This window comes from Acipenser ruthenus, chromosome 2, assembly GCF_902713425.1.
Source record: "Acipenser ruthenus chromosome 2, fAciRut3.2 maternal haplotype, whole genome shotgun sequence".
NCBI lineage: Eukaryota > Metazoa > Chordata > Actinopteri > Acipenseriformes > Acipenseridae > Acipenser > Acipenser ruthenus.
Genome location: NC_081190.1, coordinates 7,855,445 through 7,866,836, shown reverse-complemented (window position 1 = coordinate 7,866,836; position 11,392 = coordinate 7,855,445). Strand labels below are relative to the sequence as shown.

The 11,392-nt window shown below is 38.5% G+C and overlaps 1 protein-coding gene across 2 annotated transcripts; it reads right to left on the bottom strand.

Annotated features, from left to right (window-relative positions):
* Positions 1-1,752: 1,752 nt before the first annotated feature.
* On the bottom strand, positions 1,753-7,007 carry LOC117403853 (transcription factor BTF3). Of its 2 annotated transcripts, none has more exons than XM_034006316.3 (6): positions 6,908-7,007; positions 5,437-5,505; positions 4,828-4,941; positions 3,218-3,419; positions 2,859-2,918; positions 1,753-2,090 (listed from the first exon to the last, which is right to left on the bottom strand). In XM_034006316.3, the coding sequence occupies exons 2-6, from the start codon at positions 5,503-5,505 to the stop codon at positions 2,044-2,046; spliced, it is 492 nt and encodes a 163-aa protein (XP_033862207.1). In that variant the 5' UTR covers positions 6,908-7,007; the 3' UTR covers positions 1,753-2,043. The 2 variants fall into 2 exon arrangements, with proteins under 2 accessions (XP_033862207.1, XP_033862206.1); XM_034006315.3 differs by having other exon boundaries at positions 6,844-6,989.
* Between the last annotated feature and the right edge of the window lie 4,385 nt (positions 7,008-11,392).

The window sequence follows — 11,392 nt, the reverse complement described above, 5'->3', positions numbered from 1 at the left end:
CCTCACATGTTCAGTGAATGTGGGTTATTCTCTAATAACATCAATTTAAAAGCTGCATGTTGTCAGCATCAGTCACCATTTTCAAGAGGTTTTGGCAGCTGCTCATCAGCACACATTACTGCTGTCTTACAAGGAACAGTCTTTAACTAAAGGTCCTACATAAAACTGCACAGCCTTTACCTTTCCTTAAACAACATCTTGCACATGCCTCAAATGTCTCCTGCTTGCTTCAAGACATCTGTGTCCAATACTGGTCCCATTACAACCACTGCCACTTTTAACATTCTGTATGCACAAGGCTTGCCGGTTGATCTTATTGTACTGGTATTGCTTGGGTTTGACTGGTAACTGGTTTAAGAAAAGTTTTGGAGATTAAGGGGCTACAATGCTAGGTTTTTTCCCATTTATTCCCTAAGGAAACCTCCCATATAGTCTTCAGAGTGAATTGGTATTTCTGTGTGCGAGTATCAGAACATGAACATGCAATGACAATGTGTGCAATGGTAACAATCACTGGAGACTTCTGATGAATCAGGTAAATATGCTTACATGTACTTATTTAAAAGTACAGCAGCATTACATGCAGTTGCCATAACACATTTGACATATTTCACCACTTTTGTTTTGTTTGGATATAAAAACTTAAAAGGCCAAGTAACAGCATTTTTTAGGAGAAATCTATATGTATCTGCATCTATGCAGGGAGCCACAGTATACTGTCATGGAGGTAATTCTCACACAGGTAATCTGTTACATACTGCTGAGATTGTGTCAAACTACTGACCTCACCATGCTTTCCATGTTCTCACAGTAAGAGAACAGATGATCCCATGTAGATAAACTTTTGTATTTTCACAGGGTGAAGTAGAAATTTGGATTCTATTGCTATTTGAAAGAAATTGCTAAATTCCCTCAATGTATTTAATAGTACCAGATCAATTTTATACATTTGCAGATCTGAAGTGCCCAACCTGCTCTGGCTGGAGATGCAGTAGTTTTCTTCAAAGACTGGGACTGCATCCCAAAATCTCGCTGTAAAGATGGGATTCAGGATTGTTCAGACTGGATCGATGAAAATGATTGTCAGAACTAGCCACCTTTCAGTCCCTTCTGCTGTAACACTACTTCCATGTTACTGGAGGAGGCTGTGTGGTCCAGTGGTTAAAGAAAAGGGCTTGTAACCAGGAGGTCCCCGGTTCAAATCCCACCTCAGCCACTGACTCGTGTGACCCTGAGCAAGTCACTTAACCTCCTTGTGCTCCGTCTTTCGGGAGAGATTTAATTGTAAGTGACTCTGCAGCTGATGCATTGTTCACACACCCTAGTCTCTGTAAGTCGCCTTGGATAAAGGTGTCTGCTAAATAAATAATAATACTGTGCATTAGGCAGGTGTTCTCATAAATCTGCTCACAATAACACAAATAAAGAGATGTGTATCCAACACATTCATCATGTACTCAATGTCTTGCCAATTAAAACAGCACCCCATGCTACCTCCTGCTGCGAGATCAACTTGGATCAAGATGTCCCCAAATCCTTCCTTTTCCAATGTGTGTTTAGTGCTGGCTATAATTCTTCCTCCAACACACAGCACTGACAGCGATGCTCAGAACTGCCCAAACCAGCCAATAACGTATTTATTTTCCTGGAAGTTACAATTGCCATGACATTTTTGTCAAAGACAGTTTACAGTTATCAAAAGGTGATGTATTAAAACAAACAAAACAGTTCTAATAAATAAACCAAAAAAAGTGTACTCAGACATCTGTTTTTAATGAAATGCAAATTTCAATTCCAGACTTGTTCAGTTTAACCAGGCTGCAAAGTTAGGTCAAGTTTATGTTACTGTAATGCATGAGAGAAAGCAAGAGCTGCAAGACTCTGTGGAGTCTCCAATACTGTATGTTCTAAGGAATTCTTTATACTTGATCGGTAAAAGGGAACCATACAAAAAGAAAACATTTACAAAATAAAGTCACTGAAATACAAAATAGCAGCTTCATGCAGCCAATTCAAGTTGTGAGTCTCCTTTCTGGGTGATATTTAGTTTGCCTCGTCCTTTGAAGCCTCGTCAAAGTTCTCAACAAGGTCTGAAAAAAATAAGAAATAGAAATATTTAAAAAGTTAACACTTTATAAAGTTGTTCACTAGAGATCTCCAAAGTGGAAAACCACTTCTGTAAAAACAGAATTCCTATTGCAATGCTGACATTAATCAAACAATGTGAATAATAGAATGTATTTTTTATCCTGGGTTCAATCATTACAGTACAGCCATCCTTGATAGACTTAGTTTTACGAAAACAGGTTTGCCATACAGTAATCTGTCGCATATCCGACTGCGGTGAGACCAGAGTAAGGGCGGATATGTAAAAAGTCCGATGAATCCTGTTTTAAATATCATGATACACAGCATTAACAATTACTATATTCACACAATTATTGTTTTGTGATTCAGCTTATTAGGGAGCACCCCTAAATCCCTTGTTTAGAAAGATACAAGGGTATTAATGCTTGTGACAGAGTAGCCGTCTGCCGTGTGGGTGAGTACATTCGCTGCTGAATGACAAGCAGGAGATCGAGACGGAGGATGAAGTTGATACGCCCCACAGACGAACAGGATGACACTACCAGCAATGGCAGCGTACGGAGCACATACAACAGTGTATGAAAACTTTGGTAGGATCTACAATCTCTGAAATCATCTCTGTTCAATAATAAACTCATGTTGCTGAAGAACTTAATCATTGTGAATAAACGGTTAGGGCGGATTACTGTATTTGTAAGACTAGATTTCATAGATATACAGCAACAACGTGGATTGAGAAGTGTATGCATTCAATTTATCAATATACTAACCTGGAACTTCATCATCATCATCTTCTTCACCTGCGGCAAGTGGTGCTTTCCCGTCCACAGCTGAACAAAGACATAATGAAGTCACTTATATTTTCACAAATTCTAAAATGTTGCTTCTTTTGTGCCATTACTACTAGCAAAGCTATTATACTACAAAAACAAACACGTTTGCCTCAACATCTCCACTGAAATGAAGATCACAATCTGACCTATGACAAAAGTAAACCTCCCTAGGTTCTCTCTTACATTATACCAGTCAAATTCCCTTGGCCATTTTTAGCATTCTGGGTACTAAACAGGCCTAATGCTTCTTTGGAAAATATAACCAGATGTGTACCAAACTATTTCCACCAACTTACATTGTCTGGGCAGAGCCTCTGCCAGTCTCCTCAGGCTGGTCAGGCTGTCGGCTCCCAGCTGGTTCAGGATGCTGGGCAGCATCTCCGTCAGCTGTTTGGTCTCAGCGTGACCTGTAATGGTGAAGGTGTTGGCAGCTAGAGACGCCTGCACTTTCGGGTTGTTGAAGTGGATGACTGTTCCCTGGTTTGTGAACATGTTCACCTACAATGAGAGGAAAAATAATACAAGTTAGGAACAAAACAAGTATTTTTGGAATGTGCATCCCTCAATCCCACTGTCCTGCTAACATGTCCTGATCTTAATATTGAGACTAGTAGCTACCCAAGTTGTAAAGATCTTGCAGACAGGCTTCTACCTTTAATATACATAAGCTTCAGTGTCCTGCCCCTCAGGTTATAATTATGGATTGTGTACCCAGAATTCCAGATGCTAAGCAAGAGTCAATGGGTGCATTCACGATACTTCTTTGCCGGCTAGATTGCAGACGGGGTCTGCGCCTGACGTCACCCGTCTATGCAGATGGCGCTTGGACAGTTTTGGGAGATTTCCCAGGCAGCAGCAGCAGAGCAGACATGTGACATCAGCTGACTATTGAATTTTCTGAATTCTGACAGCAGAAGAGTTATTAAGCAATTGTACCCTTCATGATCCCTGAGTGTTATAATGACAGATCAAATAAGGCACAGCCCAACAAAAGAAAGTAAACATAGTATATTTTCAAATATGCATAAGTCTTGATAGACAGATTGATATATTAAACGTAACTATAGCAATGTACCCTGCTTACACCTGCCAGTTTTGGAAATTAATGTCTAGTTCTTTCTGATCCCATACAGCTCCATAATCATTAGAATGGAAAATAAATTATGCAGAGTTATTACAGTAACTTCAAGACTGTTTAAGATATGTCTGTCATTCACAATACAGTAGTAACTTATACAAGCTCCTTTTCTGTTATTCACACCCCCATCCTTGGTGGCAGTACACATTCCCTAATAGCTGCATGTCGTTCTCTACACTCCTCTTGCACTTGGTAGCGCTCTTCTATTGTTTTGAAGACAGGTCTGCTCCAGCGCAGTTCCTTTTAGGGTCTGTGCCGGATGCGCAGACTTTTCACTTAGTGGATGCGTGACCTCTGTTGTCATATCCCGCTGAGGTCACGCAGTTTGCCGAGCTTGGACAGGGTATGCGGGCAGACCTGTGTCATTTGACGTAGATCCTGCGCACTCTCTCGAAAGTCTGCGCAATGTGAATGCACCAACTATCAAATGAGGTCAGGGAGATAAGAGCTTGTCTTGGTCATCCCAGTTTGAGCTGGGTAAAGGCAAAAAGCAAAAACCTGTAAAATACTGCAATTATAAAGTATTGTGTAAACTGCTTTTGTAAAGAATATGCAACATTGCTTTATCGTGTTTTGCCCAGAAAATAAACAGAAATATTGAATCCTCTTGCTAGCCTGGGACATTTGAGAAGCTTCACAAAGTTACCAAATCCGTGGAAGGACTACTATTCTATTACCAATGAGCCAGGCTATCCACAACATGCTTGACTAAGAAATGTTCCTAAATCAGCAAATATTTCACAAGAAATCACACATTTACAGCATTACCTCCTCAATGCCAGAGATGTTGTTGACTCCAAGTTTCTTTAAGGAGAACTGAAGTTTTTTGTCATCTGCTGTTGCTGTTCTGTGGACAACCTTCTTCTTTCTGCGGGCTGTACCCTTCACAAAAAATAAATACATCAAATAAGTCAGGTAACACTACAGCAAAAAGTTACAATATTCATTTATAACTACTACTCACTGTTTACATTTACAATAATTTGATCAAAAATACTTTGAGTAGCAATTTGTATTCTGCTCACAGATCAAGTTCACTGAAAAGTGTTGACATTTATAATACACATTTTTTCAGACAATGATACAATTAAATAGCAAGTATTCTCATGTCTTGCATGCAATTCATATTTTATGTATCTGGAACAATATACAATCTTTCAAACCAAGACTAGCCTCGGAATAACTAATACAAACTTTTACTCTTTACCGAGTACTTAAACTGGTCTTGACATGTTAATCACAAGATGCAATATAATGATCTTCTATAAATGTCTACTGTCTTTAGTCACTGATGTTTCAGCAGTGGATAATTCAGCACACAATTAGTTCTGACTGCAGAACATTACTAAACCTAAGGTGTGGCCACAGAGATCTTACCTTTCCACCAATGCGGACTTGTGCCTGGAGTTTAGCGAGTTTTTCTTGATTCATGATTGTTTCTTTCATCTGAAAGATAAAATGGCAACAACTGTAAAACAAGTGTACTTTTTATCATTTTAAACAAAACAAATTGATGAAATGGTCACCAACAGCCTGCTAACCAAACAAAATCTGTAAGGCAGCCGTCTAAAGAGAATACTACAAGTGTAAATTCACCTTAGTCCAAACCAATTTCCAAAAGTCAGTGTATGGCAACGGCCCAATTTTTACAATAGCTAGGTTTTCACATTTACAAAACGACTTTAATGGCTGGACAAATTAGGAACAGCTGTGTACTTTCATTCGCTTAACAGCACCTTGTGACTACACCACCACACCATGGCAATGACATTTAACGTGTAAGTTCAGGGTAAACCTGGAAACTACAGCTTCGTCTCCTTGATGCTGTTTAAGCTGCCCTACCAAAAACAAATGAAAACAAAAAAAACAACAATTTGCTGCTACATTTAATTACAGTTTGATCTTAATGAAACAAAGCATTATGTATTAGTACGATTGAATCCACTTTGACACACGGGGTGTAACCCCGGATATAAAGCGGCATTACAACACGCAAACATATAATACAGGCAACAAAAAAAAACAAAAAAAAAAAAACGTACTCTGGAGTTCAGAACAATATCGATGTTCTTTTGATGTCTAATAACGAAAGCATTACCACACATGAAACCGTGCTCGCTACCAAAACGACAACTACCTAAACAACGATGTTTAGCAACAGATTATATTTTTTGAAGTTACTGACAGGGCCCACGCATTTAGAAGCCAATTGACACCACCCATAATGTATTTCTGTAATGTTAGTTCAAATACAACAGCACTAAGTCCAATAAAGCCTTTCACACACAGGGGTGAATATGATTAAATAACTAGAATGAAAAAAAAACAACACAACACATCATTTGTCGAGGCTGTTTTTAGCAATTTGCTACCGATGAAATAAGCAAGACAACATTTTTTCCTACCCAAACATCCATATATTATCATTATTAATTTATTTATTAGCAGGCGCCTTTACAGGGCGACTTTACAGTCGTAAACAAAAATACATTTCAAGAATCACAGTACAATATTATATTATCCACAACGATACTACAAATGTAACAGTAAATCAATTAGTAACTAGAAATATAATCATAACCCCCAACTAAACTTACGATGTATGGTAAATAAAGCATACACTGATGTCAGCACGCTCTGTGTCTGCCCCACTACATAGACTGCGTTTGAGGCCTATCACACTGCGGCCCGGCCCCCCCTTCAACAAAAACCCGAGTTCTCCCCCCAGTATTCTCGACCTTTAACGACACGTTTTGGCCAGAGGCTGTCCCGGGTTGTTTTTACCTTCTACAGCAGGACTTCGGTGTGACTGTGCAGGTACGTGGAGGTTTAATAGCTCCGCACTGACCTGCTGACTGAAGAGCACGCACACGCGGGAAGCAAGATGGCAGCCAGAGGGGAGAAAGGAAGTGACGCAACGCTACAAGAGTACCGGCGCGGCCCAGCGGGAGGGGATATTTTTTGCAGGCAGATTTAGAGTTGAGTTAGTACTTTTTATTTTGATTGTTCAATTGTTGCGTGTGCACATATTGGCAACTGTGTGTGAATAGTATCCTTGCAAGTATTGTGCCATTGCAAATATGTATTGATTTGTTTAAAAAAAAGTGTATTGTGTTCTGTTGTCTTAATGAGATGGGTATTGTATTTGGAGGGGTGAGGTCTGAGGGTGACCTAAAATGGACATCGTACACCTGCCTTAGGTGACACACGTTTGTGTAAATAGGGGTTCCCTCTCATAATAACTGAATGGTTTGTTTTACAAAGGACGGTTATACATATATATATAATTAATCTTAACCAGGTTTTTAATCGTGTGCTTCCACATCGATGTAGATTATACAGCAAAACCGCAATGCCAGTACCAGCGGTCCAGGTAAGCTGTGTACCTAAAGTTTTTACGCATTAAAAAAGTCGAAATACGCACTAAATTTAAATTTAATGCGTAAAAATACACATAGCAATTTTGCTACACTTGTTGTCTGCCTCCCCTAAAACTTCCACTAACAACTACATCTCCCAGAATACCATGTCTTCAGTCACTAGGAATCTGTACAGAAGAAAAACCAACCCCACAAACATTATCCAATCTCTGGCTAGCCCTGTTGTCTTTGCAGCCAATCACAGTAAGAATAAGAAAAATTCGAAGCTACACAGGTTGAAGTGTAAACACCCCAGTCCAGCTACAAATCCAACTGGAACCATCGTCAGAGGCAACCGCTAGAAAAAGGGGCCTATAATAGTAAACAAACTGTTCTATAACTTAGTAATGAATTTCCTTATTTTATTTATCTGTATGACTTGATATTGACGTTTTAAGACAGGGGTCTCCAATCCTGGTCCTGGAGGGCTGGTTTCCCTCCTGGTTTTTGTTCCAACTGTACCCTAAATTACATAATTGGACCAATTAAGTGCTTACCAATTAATTAATATCCAATTAATTAATTTAAAATATTTAAAATATATGTATCAGAATTAATTTGCAGTTAGTGTGATACCTCGAACACAATGTGTTGAGCCTATAAAGAATGTAGAACACACGTGTGGTTGTACAGTACTTCAAAGTAACATTGCAGTTAAAACGGAAGGCTCTTTTTTAATGTCTAGCCCATTACCATTAAAGAATGTACAGTATTTATCGAAATTACTCATGACTTCAGGGCAAGGTTGCATTTTACCCCCTGAAAGTACATTTTACTCTCTCACTTTTAAAATTAGAGGGTAAGTTACTCCCAGACCCAAAACCAAAAGATGGAACACTGGTTTATTGCAAATATGATCATTTGATTGACAGGAACATCTTTGCAACCATCTCCAAAAGTCAAGCACACAGACTACTATTCGCTTATTTAGCAGGCGCCTTTATCCAAAGCGACTTACAGAGACTAGGGAGTGTGAACTATGCATCAGCTGCAGAGTCACTTACAATTACGTCTCACCCGAAAGACGGAGCACAAGGAGGTTAAGTAACTTGCTCAGGATCACACAATGAGTCAGTGGCTGAGGTGGGATTTGAACCGGGGACCTTCTGATTACAACCCCTTTTCTTTAACCACTGGACCACACAGCCTCCTAAAAGGTAACTCCCACATTTATATCAACCTCGTTGTAATGTAACCAGGAGCATTTAACCCTACCTACCTCTCCATTCAGTGATGTGCTTTGAGTTTACCCCCCCTCATCCCCCTCATTTCTGGCTTTCTTACCAGCTGAGAGATGTCAAGCAACATTTCGAGGTAGCACCAAGTACCCAGAAAGACGAGACCAAGCGCCAGAACCAAGCAAGCCAAATGCGACATGCTTACGGCCACTGTTTTTTTTATAAAAAATGTGTTTGTTAAATAATAATAAAAAGTTTTTTTTTTTTTAAATCGCAAGAGCTGATCTGCCTGACAGTACACATAGCTAGAGAGCTGCTTACTCAATATGATGAAACTTGCTAAGAACATGCTTTAGCACAAGCTTTTCAGTGTATCAGCATCTAGTGGGTATTGGGAGGGTGTCTGGCTGACTGTCACATTGTACTGATATTTTACAGGGCAAGGATGCCACTCACATACTTGTTAATCCATTACTTTCAGGCCCAAGAAACATGCTGATGGAATAAACACCCCAATCATTTTCGCCTCCTGGTGGACTTCCGAGGTAAGCATGTGTGTATTCAGTAGCAGTAGGTATTGGCTTTTACCTAGCAAGCAAATCTCAATGGTCTGCCATTTCCAGTAGGGCCATTCAGAGTATATTGTAAGTACAGGGTAGGTGTGGTGATTACTTAACATTGCACCGGTATTTGAACATTGAAATTCATAGCAGAGAGAGAATATTCTTGAAGAACAAATAGCTGTTCTTCTGCCAGGTATTTCTATCAAGTACCATTTCATTTTTAGTTTTCCATGGTGTACAGTTAAAAAAAAAAAACAACTGACAGAATACAATTGAAGGGGCAAACACGAAGTGACCGATATCTCCACAGCATGGCACATAGCTATTCACCTGATTTCTATGGGTCTCGTGCTCAGATGCGTGATGTTACCACATAAGAAAATGAATGTATCTGTTAATTATCTGCTGTGAGTGCAGTATATGATGCATACATGGAGGTTGTATGTAACGATTTTGGCATGTGATTGTTTTTATTGTATGCAATTGAGCAGGGCAATGCATCAAGAAGAAGAAGAAGAAGAAGAAGAAGAAGAAGAAGAAGAAGAATACTCCAGTTACCCGTAAGCCTGCTTCAATGTACAATATTATACGTAACCCTAGTCCAAATTACTTATAGTATATATAGACAGTCATCAAAAGTTTAATTGCAGAACCACAAGCTTGTTGCGCTGACAGAATGCGTCCACAAGGTGGTGCTGTGGTCTACAAACACCACACTTTTAGGTACCGGTGTTGCGCTGATTTCTGTATCCCCGTAGAATTCTGTATCCCCGCATGATTCCATGCCTGTGCAGATGCAGTTTTTCAAAGCTGGACGTGGATGCGTGATATTCCTGTGCCCGAGTCCCGCTGTGTTCTCATGCACTGCCATTGAGTTCTGCTGCAGTTTGCAATAAATATTCAAAACAACACCAAACTAATTCTGTAGCAAAATAAAACAGCACATTTAACACCACTGGTTTTCTACAGCACGCTCAGCCTCCTGCGTTGCTCAAACACACGAAACCCTTGATTAAAAGTAACCTTATAAAACTGTATTTTTCTTTTAAGACACATTTTAATTTTATTACATGTAAACACTGTTCAGAAACATCAAGCGTCACGTGTAGCGATCTTGATCTACGCAGGCGTCAAATCTAAGGGGATACAGAAATCAGCGTAACACTTGTAAGGGAGTTTTTCACCATCCTGGGATTTAATTATGCTCGTTCCATAGTAAATTGAGAACACTTTATAAAAACAATTTTCATGGAGTGAAATGCCACTTAAGAATTGTATTTCCCCAACCATAAACACGCGTTTAGAGTTTTTTTTTGTTTTTGTTTTTTTTTTAATACAAGAGCAATCAAGGTAGCCTCGTCAGAGCCGTTAATGTGTGTTGTGTAAATTAGTCTTGAAAACAACCATTCGTTTCAAACAATGCGGTGGCAAACTGTTGATTGTGAAATGAAAACGAAATGTAGGCTACTTAAATACTGAAATCCGTCTAATCAAGGCATACCAGTATTATTATTTTAAAATAGAAAATAATAATAATGATACAAATGTCTAAAGAGCATCTGCTAATTTTTTTAAGTTAAATACCAGCAGTGGCAAAACCTGTTCATATATAAAGGCTTGTATGCATATATGATACGGGAAATTAGGAACAGCAAACCTGAAAAGTTGTGATTAAACTAAACAATGCGTTTCTGATGTTATTATTATTATTATTATTATTATTATTATTATTATTATTATTATTATTATTATTATTATTATTATTATTATTATTATTTATTTATTTATTTATTTATTTATTTATTTATTTATTTATTTTTTTTATTTTTTTTAAATAACACCGTGTCATTTTCTGAATTGGGAGGATGTAAGAGACCACATTCGAACGGCAATGCCCAGAGGAATATTGTGATTGCTTTTGAGCAAGCAATGGAACCCTGTAATTGCATCCACATGGTCACAGCATAGCTTAAAATGTTTAAACTGATCCCTTTTAATATGAGAAGTAATAGGCCTCCACTATAAAATGCTTCCTACTCCAATCTTCTATAACAAGATTAAATTCGTTCCATCACTATAAACAATAAAAGATTTAGATTTGTTTTGGCTTTTTACAAATAACTCAACATCTCCTTTTGTCAGTGTGTATTACCAAACAGATACATTTAAAAGT

Excerpts from the sequence above, each read along its gene's own strand:
- LOC117403853 (XM_034006316.3), bottom strand. The coding sequence starts at position 5,505 with ATGAAAGAAACAATCATGAATCAAGAAAAACTCGCTAAACTCCAGGCA. Across the intron at positions 4,942-5,436 it reads AAGTCCGCATTGGTGGAAAG|GGTACAGCCCGCAGAAAGAA; the intron begins GTAAGATCTCTG and ends TTTTTTGTGAAG. Across the intron at positions 3,420-4,827 it reads ACATCTCTGGCATTGAGGAG|GTGAACATGTTCACAAACCA; the intron begins GTAATGCTGTAA and ends CTCTCATTGTAG.